Here is an 18,812-nt window from a genome sequence, read left to right on the forward strand (position 1 = left end):
CAGTGGTTAATTTGTGACCTGCTAAACGTGTAGAAATGAAAAACCTTTACTACTGTTGTTTTAGGGGAGTTTGTAAGGATTTAATGTCTTAGTTGCATAATAGCAGTATCTCTTTCCACAGAAAAACAGAATACTGCTGGTGCTCAGGTGAAAGGTGTAGGGGGAAAGGATACTGCAGGAACAGTTGCTCCAAAAAATGTGGCTACTGAAGAGCTGGCTTGGAAAGAACAACCTGTGTATTCCTATCAGCAGATCAGCTGTTTGGACAGTGTCATCAGGTGAGCAACCTGTGAGTAAATTACTCTTGACCTGTGGACACAGGACAAGAATGTCTAATATTGCTAAATCTTTGTATTTTAGGTACTTGGAGAGTTGTAATGTGCCTGGTACAGCAAAAAGAAAATGTGAGCCTTCAACAAGTGTTGCATCACTGAGTTCTGGAGTTCATGAACAAAAAGCAGCTGATAATTCTATCCAGCCATTGGGAGGTAACTACATCACAGCTTTTTCATAGCTGGGTTTTGCTGGCAGGCAGTTGGATGCCACTTCTTTGCAGAATATTGACAAGTGTATCTTAGGCATGACCTCATAGCTTCTTTCTCAATGTTTGATGTGGGTGATTTAACTTTCATCATTAATATCTTCCTTACCATTAAAATACTGATGCATAAAATATCATATGCATATGCATATCTGGATTGTAGATGCAATAAACTAATTTGTACTGTGCAAAACACAGTAGGATTTTGAAGTTCAGGACTTGAATCATTATAAAGTTCATTTCACATTTAGGACTTGTAAGAACAATCAGCTGAAGAACATAGCAGCTAATTAATTGCAACAAAAATATGCATATTACTTTTCTGCTTTAAAAAAAAAGGAACCAGAGAAGGAAAAATGCAGCATTGGACTGTTCTGTTTTGTAAGATGTTAGAACCTATTGTTCATCCATGAAGACAAAAAGCTGGGGATTACTGAGGCAAGCTGTCTAAAAAGTCTGCTGCAGGCAGAAACATTCAGTTAATTTTTTAGACCTTAGATGTAGCTTTGGACATAGTCCCTTGTCTTGATGGGCCACTAGATGAAGATTTGTAACTGGTTAGTCCAAGGACTGTGGGATTGGTAAAGAACTGCATGCAAATGAGAGATTTGCTCATTCTGTCTTGTCGCTAAAATGAGGCTGAAGGGAGAGTGTCCAGTGGAGTTGTTCAAAAATTGGTTGTGGGAATGATCTTGGCTATTTGATGAGCTTCAGAAAGAAGTTCCAATGCAGCTTTTAGAATCAAATTAGAAGGTATCAGTAGACCAGGAACAAAGAGTCCTACAGCAGGGATTGAAATGGTGTAATTTGGAGTCTCTGTGGTTCTGGTTAGCAGGAGATTATGTGGGTCACCAGCTCTTTGCTGCACTGGCAACTGAGACAGATGAAGTCACCAGTCAGAAAAAAGGCAAACTTTAGATCTTGAGTATGTGTTATGGAAGTATTCCTATGAGAGGAGGAATGTTTTAATGCTGTTTTGTGAGGCACTGCTCTGACCTCTGCTGGATTACTGTGTGTAGCTTTCAGGGGAGAGAATTATAAATAGCTGGATGCTCAAAACAAAGCTCTTACAGTAACCAGCTAATGAAAGAATCTGTGTACAACACTGTGGGAGCTGGGGGCAACTTACTTTTGGGCTGGAAGAGGCTAGAAAATTTCTTCCAAAATTGTGCCATGAAAGAACAGTGAAGACCAGAAAAAGAGGACAATATCCTTTATTGAAAAGGTTTGGTTTGGCTGTATATGGGCTTAGAGGATTGCATTTGTTGCTCCACAGTCATTCTATTCCTGGAATGTATGAAGTAAAAAGTTCACTTTTTGTCTTGTCAAGCACAGTTTGACCTTTACTGTTCTGCAGCCCTAGCAGCATGTAACTTGAATTTGCTCTTGTTTATGTTCAGTAAGCTGCAACTTTATTTCTTTTAACAGATCCTGCTGTGTTGAAGGCATCTGGTAAATCAAGTGGTCCCCCAGTGGTTGGTGCTCACTTAACATCTTTGGCTTTACCTGGCAAGCCTGAAAGTGTTGTGTCTCTCACCAGTCAGTGCAGCTACAGTAGCACCATTGTTCACGTTGGAGACAAAAAAACACAACCTGAATTAGGTAGGATTTTGCTAATATTTTTTCTTCAAGATGGCAAGTGCTAGCAAGTTCAAATTAATTTCAGACATGTGAACAGCTGATGTCTGCTCATGACTTAAATTTTCTTACAGCCAAGATGGTCTTAGGAAATGAAATAAATAGGGATGGAATGTGTAATCTTAAACTTGCAGCAAAATTATTACAGAATCGTAATACCTTAAAAATGCATGTACAGGGGTTTCTTTGCTTCATCTTGAGTATTTTGCCTTCTTTTCCTGTAGAAATGATAGAAGATGGTCCAAGTGGAGCAGAAGTCATAGATGGCCAACTTCTTGCCCCTCCATCCAGTTCTGCACACATAAATCAAGAGAAGGAGCCATTTAAAAAACTGGGACTTACAAAGGAGGTGCTTGCAGTGCATACACAAAAAGAGGAGCAGAGCTTCTTGAACAAATTCAAAGAAATAAAGAGATTTAATATTTTTCAATCGCACTGTAATTACTACTTACAAGATAAACCAAAAGGACGGCCTGCTGAACGTGGTATGGCAATAGTTTTCACCATAAAACTTGTATTTATACAGAAAGTAAATCCTGTTGGAAGGGCATTTCCATTTTTAGTGGGTTTGTGGGGCCAGTGTGAACAGTAACATTTGCATGCTATTTTCAAAACCCACAGAAAAAATTTCTGACAAATCTTGTTAAAAGATTAAAGTGGCATACTGCTTTTAGTGTCGCAGTGGACATTTTAGTAACTAATATTTTGATTTTTGTCTGTTCTCTATACTATGAACTGTCATGCATCTACTCTCAAGGGAGAAAAAAACCTGCTTTAGAATGTTTGCTTTACTGTATCTCTGCTTGTATTTCCATGCTTTTCTTTTCCTTCTGTCTTGCCATCTGTTTTTTGTTCAGATTTGTGGTTTTGTTTTGTTTGCAGCTCCTTTGTTTTCCAGTTTTCCCCATTCCACTGTTGTGTAATTGGTGAGACAATCTGATAATTGTCTGGTTGCCTTTAAGGTAATAATGTGATCAGCAGGATGGAAATGGCAGAGACTAGCAGTAGTAGTGAAATTGTTTTGTTTATTAGGCCTAGGAGCTCTGGATGGCATTTTTAGAAGTGCTTGATACGATCTGTCTTTGTTCTCATTTTGGTCTTGACTTGGAACAGAAGTCAGACACCGCTAAGCATTTTTTTTTTCAGATTTTTATCTTAATTTTTAAATTTAAATAGTTCTACAGGTCCTGTATAGCTGTATTTTTATAACCTTTCTTACAACTTTTCCTTTTGCAGGTGGCCGTGGACAAAGAAACGCCACTTCTGGAGCGGATCAGCCTTGGAAGAAAAGCGGAAAGAACAGGAAATCGAAACGCATTAAACCGCAGGAATCTTCGGACAGCACAACTTCTGGAGCTAAATTCCCCCACCGCTTCCCCCTCCAGGGTTTAAATGCCACAGCCTGGTCACCATCAGAGACGTCCCAAGCCAGCTACTCAGCAGTGTCCTTCCCCACTGTCATGCCCGCCTATTCTCTTCCCGTTTTCCCAGCAGCAGGGGCGGTGCCACCGGCTCCCGAGACTTCTCTCTCTGGCTTCAGTCACTTGCCAGACTCTGCAAACGCTTGTCCTGTGGGGCCATCCCAGTTCTCTGCACCCTTCATGACCCCCGTGGTGGCTCTTGTGCTGCCCAACTACATGTACCCGGAGATGAACAATAACTTACCTCAAACGCTTTACCCCGGCCAGCCCAACTTCCCTGCCCATCCCACCTTCTCCTCACAGACGATGTTCCCCCCACAGCCCCCCTTTGCCACGGCCAGCCCCTTCCCACAGCAGGCGTTTTTCCCGGCGCAGCCATTCCAGTACAACGGCCCAGCAGAGACTGAGAGGGCTCCGGTGGCCGAGCCCCGCAACGACCCCTCCCGTTCCTGCACTCCGCAGTCACCGGCTCCTCAGGACCAGGCTTCCCCACCGCTGTTCCAGTCCAGGTGCAGCTCTCCTCTCAACCTCCTGCAGCTGGAAGAAACCACAAAAACTGCGGAGAGCGGAGCAGCTGCGGGCTTACACGGAGCTCTGGCTGAGGAGGGAGCCATGGGCAACATCAGCGCAGCAGACAACGGCAGCGGCAAGGAATCCTTACCTGTAAGTCTGGCTCGTGCCCCTTCTCCTGGCTCTGCTGCAGCGTTTCCAGTCCTTTCTCTTCCAGGGCAACTTGTCAGCAATAGGCAGAAGTTATAGGATGCCTGGAGCTGGACTCACAGTGTAGCGGGTAAATTCAGACCTCAGCAAACTGAACAAAATGTGAAGTCCAAACATTAGAATTGACTCAACCCTTAAAAATTAAATTTACCTGATCGTTCTTCTAAAGTTACCACTAGGAAGCTTGGAAATGTACCCTGAAGAGTTTTGTTCCATTTCATTTAAGAAAATAAGAATATAGATAAGCCCATTGAAAACCACTGAAATAAACTAAAATAGTTGGACACTTTATTTTTAGCAAAAACTTTTGTGCTACTGAATTTGTGTGGATGGGAAAAACAGTCTGTAAGTGTTCTGAAAGAAGCTGATTTAAATTAAAACCACATCTGTGTTTACAAACAAACAACCAAAGTAAATGAAGAAGTCATCATTTCTTGCAGACCATGACTTTATTTTTGTTTTGTTTGTTGCACTAAAACTGCTGAATTATTTGGTAACTTCAGGATTTTTTTATTTCCTGGCTCATTTCAGTTTGAGAAATCAGTCTAATAAATAAATTGAGATGGAATAATATGTCTGTAAAGGTTTCCATGGTAGATATACGTAAACTATTATTTGTGCTTTCTAAAGGCACCATAGAGTATAGTTGTAAATGCTGATGGGATGGAGCTGCATCCTGTATCTTTTTTTGGTTGCCTCCTTCCATTATTCAGGAATGTGTTCAGGGTAAAGTCAGTTCTTTCCATTATTACATGTTTTGCTAAGTTCTGTCAGCGTTAATTGCTAATATTTAATCTTCAAACTGACTTGCAGTCAAGTTTTGATTAGGTTAAAAATTAGTGTGGTTAATACTACTTCCCTTAAAAATATACAAATAATGATCTTGCCTGGGAAGCAGCTGGGAAGATTTTCTTACTACTCTTAATGGCACTTTTCCTTCTCATCTCGAGGAGGTGGAACAGTGAGGGATGTTGCTGCAAATCCTTTGAGGTAGATTACAGTAGGAGAAATTGCTAGTATGTTGTGAGTGGTTTGGGTAAAATCTGATTTGGCCAGGACAGTAGTGCTGCCCAAAGTGAACAGGGCACTTACTTTCTTATGAAATTATATTATTAATTTTTTGAAGAGAAATTCAGTTGGTCTTACTGCCCTGTCAGTCCATTCATTATTCCTTGGCATATGTTATTGGTGACTGTCTTTGAATATTAGAATATGAAGTGAAATGGATTTATTACTAATCATTTACATGATTAGTAATACAGCTATCACATTTAGTAATAAATGTATTAATAAATAAAGCCTGTCTCATATGCCCTTCTCATACCAGTTGATGCCATCCTCTTTGTTTCATCTGGTTTTGAATGTAGGAAAAGTTTTTTTCTGAGAGAAATGTTGAGCTAATTTTGTAAGATGGTCTTGGGTTAAAGTACATGTTGATGTAAATATAGAGAAGTGCTGACAACTTTGTAACCTTTTATTTAAATGGACACTGCAAAACTATGAACTGTTTATTACCTTGAAGCATAATTTCTGAGAATTTATTAATTTAAAGTAACAAAGCTATTACATTTAGTAATAAATAGCTTTGATTTTTGGTGTTTGGGTTTTTTCATTTTATTTTTTCTCCTCATCCCTAGGCTGAATCTCCAATGGATGCTCAAAACAGCGATGAGCTCTCCATGTCCAGTGTCCTGCTTGACATTTTACTGCAGGAGGATGCGTGTTCAGGCACTGGCTCAGCCTCTTCAGGGAGTGGTGTGTCTGCAGCTGCTGAGTCCCTGGGCTCTGGGTCCAATGGCTGTGGCATGTCAGGGAGCAGAACAGGTAACTCAGGCAGCCAGAACCCTCCTGGCATTGCAGAGCAATTTGAGGGATTGCAAACACCATGAACAGCAAGTGAAAAGCTTTGTCTTTACTCCTTGTTGCATAGTTTAGTCTTGATTTCTTTCTTACTGCATTACACAAAAGTTTTTCTGTTGTGCTTGATTTACAGAACAGAACCTTTTCTAAGTGTGTGTAAAACAGGCATTAAGATATTATGGAGGTATAAAGGAATAATAAAAAGACCATAGTCCTTCATGTTCATTTAAAACTTTTAATTATTCTGTTGAAATTTAATAGAGACTCTACTTAAGAATTTGAGTTTTTAGAAGATTAATGCAGTTACTCAAGAGTGGAAGTTCCCCCTGTTTAAAAAAAAAAAGAAGTAGAGTAGTGGTTGTATTTATACATTCAGTTCTCTTTAATCTTCTCTACACTCAGAAATACTGAGATAATCCATGTATTGGACAATCTGTAATGAAAAGTTAAATCTCTGTTTACAGGTAGCAGTGAAACTAGTCACACCAGCAAATACTTTGGCAGCATTGATTCCTCAGAGAATCACCATAAAACCAAAATGAAGACAGAAATGGAGGAAAGCGAGCACTTCATCAAGTATGTGCTGCAGGATCCCATCTGGCTGCTGATGGCCAACACGGATGACACAGTGATGATGACTTACCAGATCCCCTCCCGGTAATGCCAGTGGCACAGCCCTTCACACACCCTCTGTTCAGGGGAGGCAGAATGTTCAGCAGGAAAGATGTATAGGAATCTCTCTCTCTGCAGAAATAAACTGGTTTTAATGTTTAGCTCAGTGTCAAGAAAAATTCTTGCTTCCTTTATATGTTTTGTACACTACACAAGAACTTCTCAAGAAGGAGAAATTGTTTAATTAGGTTTAGCTATTTTTTAGCTATTAGGTATTTTTAGGTCAATTTCCTGAGCTGAAATGAACTGTGTGTATTTTTTGGAAGCTGTTCCATAGTTAGTGATTTGTTACTACTTGCCCAGAAATCCCTGATGAATGTGCTTAGATCTAGACATGGTCTGGCCTGGAAGATCTCCAGTCCTTGGCTCTTGTCCTTGAGATGCCACATTCAGTGGAATGCTGCTCTTGGACTTGGGGATTTTTTTTTCTCAGTTGTTAACTTCCATGTGTTCATTCTCCAACATAAAATAGGAGAAGGAATTAGAAGGTAAGAGTCATAAGGCTTCTCATAAAATAAACTTTTTTAAAAAAAAATTAAAAGCCTCACTACTTCAGTAGCAAAGAGCAGATATAGGGAAAGAAGGGGTGACGAGTCTGGATTATTTTTTTCCCTACTTGTTTATATTTCTTGGGAGCAGTGAATGGTGTTCTGAGAAGAAGTGGAGGTTTCAGTAAAGACAGGGCTTTGAAAGGGAAGGTAAACAAGCTTTCAAAATACAGAAGCACAGGCACGATGGGGAAAGTAAATACATTGTAAGAACTTTAGCTTTTTTTTTCTAGTTTTAAAAATACTTTGACATTTCTCAGTTTTTGTAGTCTGAAGTGTTGACAGTCTCAGGTTGGAATTGCAGTAGCCCATAAAAGCAGCAAAGCATGCCAAAGAGCAGGATATTTTGGTAAGAAGAGTGAAGCTCATTGTCAGAGTGCAAAGTGAAGTGTAAATCCAGCCTGTTCTCAGGTACCCTGTAAGGAAAAGAAATTATTTTGGGTTTCTTGGAGCTTGCTTTCTATTGTTGTCTTTTATAGAGGGACACAGCTTATGAATGTTGCTGTGGGATGGTTTTTGTAGGTTCCTGAATGGAGGTGGGGCATTTGGAGGGAGAGAGAATCTTGGCTGCTGGAATAGAGCTGTTTTCTAAAGTTTAGTTCATTCTTGGTGACCTTCTTTAACATATCTTACACATCTTACTACTCCTGCTTTGTCTCCTGTGCATCAAGTGTCTGCTTTGGGTTCTCCTCCCACTGAAGGGGGCTTGGATCAGCAGCAGAGGGAAACTGGAGCTTTGCTCGTTTCACTGGTGGTGCTGCCTGAATTGCTCTAAGAAAACTCTTCTCACTGATGGGATTTGAAAAGACATGAGCCAGCAGAGATGTCTGCAAATGCAGGGAGCAGCTGGAGTAATCACATTTCATTTTCTTCCAATATAAGATTTCTAAGCATAACATTCTGGAACAAAACTAGTCTTTAAAAATGTTAGTATTTGACTGTGTAACCTCACGTAGGCATGAAGCCCAGAAACTGATGAAGCTCAATTTCTAAATACGTTTTATTTTAGGGATTTGGAAACAGTTTTAAAGGAAGATAAGCAGAAATTAAAGCAAATGCAGAAACTACAGCCAAAATTTACAGAAGAACAAAAAAGAGAGCTTATTGAAGTTCATCCATGGATTCAGCAAGGTGGACTGCCAAAAACTGTTGCTAATTCTGTAAGTTTAGTGGGTTAATTACTTTTGCATGTATAATAGTGCTTAAATTATTAGCTGCCTGTGTTAGACTCTTCCTTTCCTGTTGCTATGAAAGCTTGGTCAATTATGCATAGAAAAAAAAAAAAGAAATTCAAACTTCTATGCAGTGGTTTCTAGCTTGATTCAATTTAGCATAAATCTTCTTTCCAATGGAGGAAATTGAAGTACAGGTAAATACAGTACAAGAAATTTCCTTCCTCTTTCTGAATTTCTGTGTCTCTGTTTGAAATGCTTTAGCAACATAGCAGAAAGTTCACTACATAAAAATCTCTATTTCATGTGCAGAAATGGATGCCCATTGTTTTCAGAGTGCAAAATGAATGGCAGTATACAGATCCTTTTTTCTATCAGACTTCTCACTCAGGATTATGATTCCTTTAAGTAGTTTAATGGCTTGAAAGGAAAAAATAAAAATAAAAACCTCAACAGAACAAAGCATCCATGCAATTTCATTTGCTGTGTGTGTATTTTACTTATTCACACACAAATACCTGATTGCATTTCCTTTTCCCTAAGCTTTCTATAATTTGTGGCCTTTTTTTGCACAAAAGCTGTCAAACACAGAGGCTCTGTTTGCACATGAGTGTTTCAAAAGTCAGTGTGAAGGAATTGCAGTGGAATCCTAATTGTGGTGCTAATGTCACTACAGCACTGATCCTACAAGCACCCACATTGTGATCTGTGGACTTGCATTGATGTATTGCACTTTATAAAATCATGGGCTGTGGAAAAGTTGTGGGGTAAAATACAGCTACAGCACAGGTGGAAAGGTTCTCTTGGAATCAAGGATTGCATGCAGGTGGACTGCTGCTTGGAAATACTTTACTTATGAGTGCTTCTATTCCTTTTTGCTTTTTAGGAATGTATTTTTTGTGAGGACAATATACAGAGCAATTTTTATACATCATATGATGAAGAAATCCATGAAATGGACCTTAATGAAATGATTGAAGATAGTGGAGAAAACAACTTGGTTTCCCTGAATCAAGTCAATGAAGAACAAACGTAGCCTTTGAGCCTGTTGTTTTGAAAATTGCTTCAAAACGATAGTGAAGGATCCACAAAGGTTTTCATCTTTTATCCAGCTGGATGAATGCAGTTCATAAAAGCAAATGTGTTTTTCTTGCTCTAGAAGAGTCATTTGTGAATGAATCTCTTTTTAAATGGTGGCAATCTCTTCCCAGTAAGGACATTGTTGAAGATGGTATAGCTTTTCTTTAAAAGACTCATTTTGCACTTACATGCCTCAAGTATTTCTTTATAAACTATAGAAACTTTCATTGATGCCTACTGTTTTTGTAGAGTGGGTTAAGAAGTGCTGAAAATCTCACATACATACGGTTCTTCAAATCTCCTTTTGGTGGTGGTGGTGGTTCAGCATCATAAATTGTTGAGCAATTCTGTTAGTGGCTCTTTAGCATTGTTCTTAATATTTGAAGTGGTCCAGCATAGTAGAAGAAATAACCTTCAAGGAAATCAATTCAGACTTGCCCTTCTCATACCAGTTGATCCCATCCTCTTTGTTTGTCTCCTCTAGTCTTGAATGTAGGAGCTTCTCTTGTCTAAGAGGAACGTTGAGCTGATTTTATAAGATGGTCTGGTATTAAAGCTCATGTTGATGTGTAAGTACAGAGGACTGCAGACAACTTTGTAGCCTTTTATGTAAATGGACACTGCAAAACTATGAACTGTTCATTACCTTGAAGCATAATTTCTGAGAAATTTTTACTCAAGAAATCCTTATGCTTAAAGATTTTAAAAACTTAAGACCACAGAGGATGACTGGCCACGCTCCAGTGGCTGTTAGACAGACCTTGGGGTAACTTTAACCTTTATTGCTGACGTGTTCTGCCACGAGGTTGGCCATCAGTTTTTCCAATGTGGCTAAACAAACATCAAATTTGTATGTGGCAAGAGAGAATTAGATGTGTCTTGTCATTTGAAGATAGTTCTTATAAAAAAGAAATTATTTTGAGAATAGTGTTGACTCACTCTACTTGATTTACATAATGTCAAATTTAGCGTGGCTGGAATCCTTTGCTGTGGAAGATTTCATTTTAATGCCTCTGCGATTGTATTGACTGGAATGTGTGTACTTTATGTTCCTGTGCTGTTTATGTCTGTTGGATGTGGGAAGAGAACGGGAGAGAACAACTGTTGATGTGTTGGGTAGTTAAAGGGCTCATTCAGTCCTTTAAAGCAGTTTAGTTGCTGCATTGCCCGGTGTCAGCTGTTAATCTTGGTGTGAAAAGTGACGAAAGTTAATTGAATTTAACTTCGATATGTTTGTCTTAAAATATTTTTCATGGGAAGCATTTCCTTTTTTAGTAGGATAACATTTCTATTCCCTGAAATTTAAGGTTATTTTCATTCTATACAAATATTTATCTTTTTATACAGAGAGGATGTGAAGTTAGATCTAGCACCAAAAACATGGAAAAGTGACTGGTATTCGCTTAGCAGAAGAAATAATTTGTTTCAAGTAACTAGTTATCAATTGGAAAATTTGCACTGGAGACAGGTTCTGCAGGTAGCAAAGTGTGTCAGCTTGTGAAACAAGCAGAATCACAATCTTAAAGAATGAATAAGTATTTTAAATGAAGCACTACCCAGCAAGACCTGATGCCTGTCTTTAACAGTTCAGCAAGGTCAAACGTAAATATTTGTAAATACAAAGTGAATGAGAAATTTTCCAGTGTTGGTGTTCACGTCCGATGTATTAAATGTTTGAATCATAAATGGAACAGTGCAGCTATACCAACATACTAAATATATTTCATTTTTACATGAAAACACAAACATGGACCAGCGTTTGGGAAAAATAAAAGCTTTATATAAAAGGAGTGCATCATCATTATACAAATAATTTTCGAAGACTTCTCAACCACTTTGAACTTCTTTGCTTTAGCATGCTTTTTTTTTTTTTTTTCCCATGTCTCTTTTTATTTCTCCTCATTTCTTTTATTATTTTTTTTTCAATGACCATCTTGTAACCATAACTTAGTGAAAGGAAGAGAAAAGTATATTTAGAGCATTTTGTGGATGTGCTTACTTATGGACTTAATCTTGCATCCTTAAAGTGTTTGCATTTACAGGGTGGTATTAAAATATTTTCCTGTAACTTTAAATCTACATGCCTCCATTTATAGATAAGATTCTGAAGCTGTAATTTTTCCAAACTGTTGTAAGATGATTTATTTGTGATGACACTTTGTCAACATGTCAACAATGTTTTCTGTACACTGTGCAATATATTTTGGTTTTGCCACTTGTGACTAATTTTTATGACTTTGCTTTTTAGAAAACTGGTAAATAAAACAGATATATTTTTAGTTGCCTTTTTGTTCCTTCAGGCTTCTACTCCAAGTAAGAAGTCAGAATATGTGCTTTACTGATGGGATGTGAGCTGGTGTTTCAGACTCCAGAGCTTGCTGTGATGTTGGCTCTGCCTTCCTGTCCTGGAGTAAAATTGCTGCCAGCTTTTCTGACCTCTGAGTTTAGTGGTCCCATGGAAGATTGAATCTTTGAGTTGTTCTGAAGTCATGTGCAGATTTCCTGGATGAGCACATGGAGCCAGGCTCTGTGTTCAGATCTGCCAGAAGACACCTCTGGAGTGCTTTTGGCTTTGTTCAGTGTCAGTGCAGCCCCTGAGCTTCTACAGGGCTGGCTTGGGGCAGAGAGTTCCAGTCGTGCCCCTTGGGTTTGCTCTGTACAGTGATTTTCAGTCTTCTGTCGAGGTGTGAGGTGTTGTCTTGGAAGATTGCTGAAACTTTGCAAACTGCAGTGCTTCCCTGTTGGTGTTTGCTTCTCTGCTGAGTGGAGCAGAGCTGGAGCTCAGGACTTGGACTCCTGTTCAGGAGGGACTCAGCTTGTGAGACCTTCATTAACTCTTTTTCTCCGTGGCTGTGTTGTAAGAGGTTTGTGGAATTCTTTAAATAGAGCAAGCTGGTTTGGTCGTAAAGGACCCAGATCCTCCTGTAAGCTGCACAATCGAGGTGTTGGGTACCACAGGGCAGTTCAGCACACAGGGGAACTGCCTTCACACCAAGGGCACAGTGGTGGTGCTGTGCACTTACTTGCATTTTAAAACATGCTCGTTGAGCATATTATATAGGGCCCTTGGCAGTCCTCTGCATGAACCCTAAAATTGTGGGCAGTTGTGTGTCTGTCTGAAAACACTTCTGTCCTAACAGCACCCGAGTTCCTTGCTCAGGTCAGCAGAGAGGAGAGATGTGTTGGTGGAGCTGTGACAGAGCTCCAAACCCCAGTGTCACCCACCCGAAGCACTGTGCCCCCCCAGAGGGGCTGGCATTTGGAGGCAAGTTCTGGTAATGGATAACAAGAACATTGGGAGCACTGAGGTGCTGCTGGTGGGATAAACTACCAGGTAATGTTTCACACTCGTTTCTGCTTTTGGTAATTTTATTTTCAGTTTAATAAGAGTGTGAGTTAAACGTGGCTTCAGGTATTTACAGACTCCTCCTTGGTGAGGTTCTGGCAGCACCCAGAGCCCGGGGCTGGCCCTGCGGAGCTGTTGGGAGGAGCCTTTGTCCGAGTTTTTCCCACCTCGGCAGCCCCTAGATGTCACTGGTGTCCTGGGATTATCTTTGGCAGCATTTCCACCCGTTTGTCTTTATTCAGCTTTCTGTACACTGGAGCCTGTTGAGTTTGCCATGACATTATTTGATGTGAAGTGAAAGCTCTGTGGCTTGAATTTCAAATATGATGAGAAAATTCATATTGAAGAGCTGTTGGCCCAACGACAGTGAATGCCAACATAAGCTCTGCTTGGAAAAGGGAAACAGACTGCTGAAAGCCCCAGCTTTTAGTCCACTTAACAGCTGGCATTAATTTAGAGGTGAAAAAAAAGGCTGTCCTTACTGAGAATTAAGATCCTTGATGGTTATTTTGTCTCTAAGAAGGGTGCAAAGAACCCAAGGCATTGACGAGCCTCTGACCCAAAAAAGAAGATGATGAAACAAGTTGCATGTTTCTGGCAAAGTAACAAACAGATGACTTGAAGGAAGATAAGGTTTGCAGGTGTGACTTCCAGAAATCCCACTGTTTAATTGATCAAAAGTGCTTAGGAGCTTAAGAAATTTATTCAGGGTATTGAACAAGGTAAGCAACAGCTGAGAAACTCCTTTTCCTCAGAGGCTGTGGAAGAGGACTTCATTTTCAGGGTGTGTAACAGCTGCGTCTCTGCTTCATTGAAACAAAATACCAAACGAACAACAAACTAAACCCAAACTTCTCCAGGCTGTCCAAGTGGAAAAGTAACATAACACTGGGTAGAAACTGAGGCAACTGAACCCTTAATCACGGGCATTCCTCCTGGTATCTGCTGACAAAACGCGAGCTCCACCAGGCTCTGTGTGTGTGTGTGGTGAGCTTCCACTCCCCAGGGTTTCTGCAGGCTGAGAAGCTGCTGTGGCAGCGCATGAATAGTGTTTAACCTCAGCGGATAACACAGAGTGTGAGAGCCCTTGCCTCTCACTTGGAGAGAAGATGCTTTTCAGCTGTGAAAGAGGCCCCGAGCGGTGGGGCAGGTGCCGGGATGCCCAGGGCAGGACAATGCTGTCTGTGCGGTGCACGGAGGGGAAAGCAGGAAAACCTGCTGCAGCTGGGCTGAAAGCTTTGCTGGGGCAGCCCTGCGCCCTCAGCCCCACGGGGGTGTGCTGCTTTGCACTTCATTTGTTTTCCTTTGTTTTGGAGACAAATACAAGGGTGGATTCAAATTTCCTGGTATTCCAGGATTTGTTAAGGTGTACTTGTCACTTTACAGTCTGTAGTAAAACAGGATATAGCGAATTTATTGCTCTCTTTAAATCGTTACAGTGGTCTAAAAGTAAACAAGCTTGTGTTGCTGTTGCACTGCCTGCTTCCAAAATTCTACTTCTGTCCAAGAACTTATTGGCTGTGCTTTTCCTATTTAGAAACCCCGACTCTTGCTTGTCTAAGGTAATGTCTACTGCTTTCCCTTCTGTTGTCAGCAGCTGACTCCCCTAGGAACCTGTGGCCTTTCTGCACAGCGTGCTGGATGAATTCAGCACATGTGCTTCTCTGGGTGGCTGTAATCTTTAATTTGCTCGGCTGTGGGAAGCAGCAGGGCTGGCTGCGTGGCTGTGCCAGCCTGCCCGGGCTCCCAGGGCCGCTGGCGGGGTGGGCTCGGCTCTTCCAGCTCCCAGGTGAGTGCTGTGGGTGGCACACGGGATTTCCACCCACGATTTGTCTGAGCCATCTGTCCTTTCTGCTCGCTGTCACCTTTGTTCCAGCGTTCGAGTGTTTGCAGTTTGGTTGGGAGCACATGCTTTGCGCTCAGGACTTTCTTTGTTCTTGCGTTAATAAACTTCTCTCACTCCTTTAACGCTCGGCCTCGGTTTTGAATACTAGCAGATCTGTCCTCACGCATTTTGGAAAACTACCCTTTTGTGGTTATCTTTCTAAATTTGGTGAAAACCAGGGGTTTCTGATGAAAATGGTTAATTCGATTGCAGAGTAACAAGTTTGTGCCGAGCGGTACCTGCAATGCAGAGCTACTGTTTCTTCTAGACTCCTGAAATACGTAGTCCATTTCTGCAGCAATACAGGATTCTAGGACATAAAATCATGTTATTTTTCTCTTGCAGTGACAGAACACACATAATTTACTATACCAACCAGTGTATTTCAGTATCAATGGTACTGAAAATGGTATGTAAGCGAACCATTTTGTACTTTTCATTGCTCAGTGTAATAGCTATCTTCTAGTGTAGTTTCTGTTCCTCTTTAGACTAAATGAGGTTTCGAGTTACTTAAAAAAAAAAAAAAAAAAAAAAAAAAAAAAAAAAAAAAAAAAAAAAAAAAAAAAAAAAAAAAAAAAAAAAAAAAAAAAAACTATTGTTCAGGACAATTAATAACAAAAAGGGAAATTTTAAAACAAAACAAAACAAAACCAAACAAAAAAAAAAACAAAAAAAAACCACAACAACAACAACAACAACAACAAAAAAACCACCCTCCAGGAAATAACGGAGTTGAAAAAAGATCCACGTCTACCCAGGCATGGAAACCCGGGATGCCCCGGCATGGCTCTGGCTGCAGGAGGATTTCGGGTGCCGGGGGCGCTCAGCAGCAGCCCCAGCGCCGGGCTCTGCCTGTGCCTCCCGGCTCTGCCTGTGCCTCCAGGTTCTGCCTGTGCCTCCCGGCTCTGCCTGTGCCTCCCGGCTCTGCCTGTGCCTCCCGGTTCTGCCTGTGCCTCCCGGCTCTGCCTGTGCCTCCCGGTTCTGCCTGTGCAGAGCTCCCAGCGGGGCCAGAGCCAGAGCCAGCATCTTCAATTCCTGCATTCAAAAAGCATATGGCATGTCACAGCGCGGGCAGCAGTGACAATGGCAGGAATGTGGCCGTCGGGAGTTATTTCCAGTGTCTATATGCAGTTGTCTTGACAAGCCTCCTCCTTTTTTGTGTTCTGAAGAGCTGTGCCTGCCTGTGAATAGGGCAGACTTTGTCCCAGCTGCTCAGAGCAGGGCTGGGAGGGAAGGTGGCAGAGCCTTCTGCTCAGATCTGATTTCTGGGGGTGCCTGCCTCTTCCTAAACCCCCCATCCCTGAGGCAGCACAACTTCTGTTCACTCCTGCTTGCCTTGAAGATGTTTTGCCTCCCTCCCTTTTAGAGACAAATCCAAGTATAAATATGTTTATTTTAGAATTGTGCTGAAATTTTTTAACTGCTGAAGTCACGTGGCAATACTGAAGTGTTCCCACATGGTGTAAAAAGTCAGGAAATTCTTCCATTGTCTTTAGCTTCCATTGTCTTTTCGTGTACAAAAAGATGGTTACCGAACTCTTTCAGTAAATGCTTCTAAAGCTTTGGATGTAGTCAGGCAGTCAATTTCTTATTATCTTGGTAATAATTACTTTGCATTACATGAATTTAAAGGAGTTCAGCTATAAAGACCTGATTAGGAGCACACATGAACAACATTGTTTTATTAGTCTTGCCAGTCCCCCTAAAACACCTGCCCTGTATGTGCTCTACCATTATGAGGTGATGCTTAGGTCTTAAATTTTAATACTAGAATTTTCAGGGATTTCTGGCTTGGATTCTTAAGGAAAAACTGTTTGCTTGTTTGGTTTTTAAATTTTTTTTTCTTGTCTGATAGTCTCAGCTAACAGGTGGGATAAAGGTGTCTGTATCTCAATTTGAGAAAACCGTTTATAGCCTCTCACCGATTTCATGGCAGAATGACAGAAATTGAAGCAGACTGCACACTGTAAATGGTTGTACAGGTTTCACTCGCTGACAGAATGAGTTTGATGGGGTGATCTGTGGCTGCCTTCACCACCTCATTCAGCATTCAGAGGCCTGTGAGGTTTATGGTGCTGTCCCTCGCTCTTCACCCTGGCAGGGTGGCTCTGCAGGTGGAATCTTTTTGGGAGGATTTGCAGGACCAAAGGCCCAAAGGCTCAGAAGTTGTGGCTCAGTGCCCGCGGTGCCTTCAGGGGGGATAAGCTGCAGCCTCGCAGGGGAGGCTGGGCTGCCCTGGTACCCAAATCCTGGCTGGCTGAAGGAGCTGCCAGGAAATCGGGGGCAGCGCAGCACTGACTCCTGGCCTGCTCTGAGAAGGGTCTGGAAACGGAGGTGGCATTTGTCACCTGGCTCATTCATACAGTCCAACTCACTTACTCAAGCATTTCCAAAAAACACCTGTAAAACTGTCAGATGTAAAATTTGCCTTCCAGCTGAGAGGAGAGAAATGTGTACCACTGCAGGGTGCTCCCAGGAGTGGGGATGCAAGAGCCTTCCCCAAATTCTGCAGATTTTAACACACAGTGGTGGCTTGAAGCTGTTTGCCAAAACTTCCCGTGAGTAAAAGGCTGTAATTAAATGTATCCCCTGCCTTCCAAGCGTTGTCTGTGCGCTGCTCAGGCTGCTAGATAAGGCTGGGGTTGAGCTGTGACACCTGGGCTATATATAGGAGGTGACAGCTTGCTGCTCCTGGAACATTTGGGTTGTTGTACTCTGGTTTGTGACTTTCATGGAAGAATTGGAGGAAGAGGACAATAACACAGCTCCAAAGGGCACTGCCTCTTTGGAACTGCTAAACACTACCTTTTTAAAAAACAGTTTTATCAACAGCAAAACACAATTTTTCTTTCTTTGGGTGAGATACAGGGGTTCCTTGTCAGAGAGAATTTGAGAAAGAAACAAAGATTAATCGCTTTTGAGGCTTGAGGATGTCTGGACCTTTAGGAACAGTTTAATTGAAAGGAAGTGAGGAGTTGTTAAAATACAAGCAGAAAAGAAGGACAGAGGGCTGAATCTGTGTGGCCTGTAATCTGTGACCACAACAAATGGGAAAGCTGTCAAAACAGGGAAGGTTGGAATTGCCCTGTGTCTAGACAAAAAATAGAAAAAAAACATTTGAGGAGGGCAGAGAAAAGTGATGTTTAGAGCTTTTGGCAAAAGAAGCTAGAGCTGCAGAAGCCAGCCCCAGGAAGGGCTGCGTGCTCTGTCAGACCAATACAGATCTGAACTCTGAGGCAGCATGAGTCAAATCAAAACTGTATGTCCAGGCACTTGAGATTTTGGGTTCTTTGAAAACCAAGCCCCAGATAAGTAACTGGGCTGCCTGAATCTCTTTGCAGATTTATTCAGAAAAACGTCTAAAATATCATTGTCCGAAGAGTTGCTTAATATCAAATGTTCTCTGAGAACAAAACCAGTAAGTACAAAACATGTATAAAATGATACTCTTTTGTTCCAGGGGAAGGAGAGGGGAAGTGGAGCCCTTCCTCTGGGAGGTGTGTTTGATTTGGAGCTGCTGGGATGCCATGGCTACAGGCACTGCAGAAAACAAACCCCAGCACAGGTGGGCTCTGCCTCTCCTCAGTCCCCATCTCCCTGCCCATTGCTGAGACTCCAGCAGGCTTGAAGGCTCATGTGTTTCAGCATTAAAAAGGAACAGAGGTCAAAATCTTTTCATTTGGGCCAGAAAACTGAATCTCCCCATCCCCCTGCAGGACTCTGGTGCTTTTCTGGGGGATGCAGTATGAGCAGCAGTTTTGGTTTGGTTTCTCACCAAGAAATGAAGGAAAGGAACAGACAGCACACTCAGTGGAGATTTTCTCACGAACTGGGTTTTCCCTGCTGTGGTGGGACAAACTGGGATCCACAGCTAAGCCCTCCTGCCTGGGCAGGCACTGCTGTGTCTCGTGGCAAGGAGCTGGGTGTCT

At 41.6% G+C, this 18,812-nt stretch overlaps 1 protein-coding gene across 18 annotated transcripts in view; it reads left to right on the forward strand.

Annotated features, from left to right (window-relative positions):
* PER2 (period circadian regulator 2) overlaps window positions 1-11,931 on the forward strand; it is a 46,141-nt gene extending 34,210 nt beyond the window's left edge. For 17 of the 18 annotated variants that reach the window (XM_041416154.1, XM_041416157.1, XM_041416153.1 and 14 more), the window contains 9 exons: window positions 122-278; window positions 361-488; window positions 1,970-2,143; window positions 2,404-2,664; window positions 3,416-4,263; window positions 5,958-6,144; window positions 6,645-6,837; window positions 8,410-8,560; window positions 9,459-11,931. In XM_041416154.1, coding sequence (XP_041272088.1) covers window positions 122-278; window positions 361-488; window positions 1,970-2,143; window positions 2,404-2,664; window positions 3,416-4,263; window positions 5,958-6,144; window positions 6,645-6,837; window positions 8,410-8,560; window positions 9,459-9,608 — 2,249 coding nt within the window. In that variant the 3' untranslated portion in view covers window positions 9,609-11,931. Of the gene's footprint in view, window positions 1-121; window positions 279-360; window positions 489-1,969; window positions 2,144-2,403; window positions 2,665-3,415; window positions 4,264-5,957; window positions 6,145-6,644; window positions 6,838-8,071; window positions 8,561-9,458 lie in introns of those variants that run through there. The other variant, XM_041416171.1, reaches the window with a different exon arrangement.
* Window positions 11,932-18,812: the final 6,881 nt, after the last annotated feature.

Source organism: Onychostruthus taczanowskii, unplaced genomic scaffold (genome assembly GCF_017590055.1).
Source record: "Onychostruthus taczanowskii isolate IOZ18803 unplaced genomic scaffold, ASM1759005v1 scaffold51, whole genome shotgun sequence".
NCBI classification, from domain to species: domain Eukaryota; kingdom Metazoa; phylum Chordata; class Aves; order Passeriformes; family Passeridae; genus Onychostruthus; species Onychostruthus taczanowskii.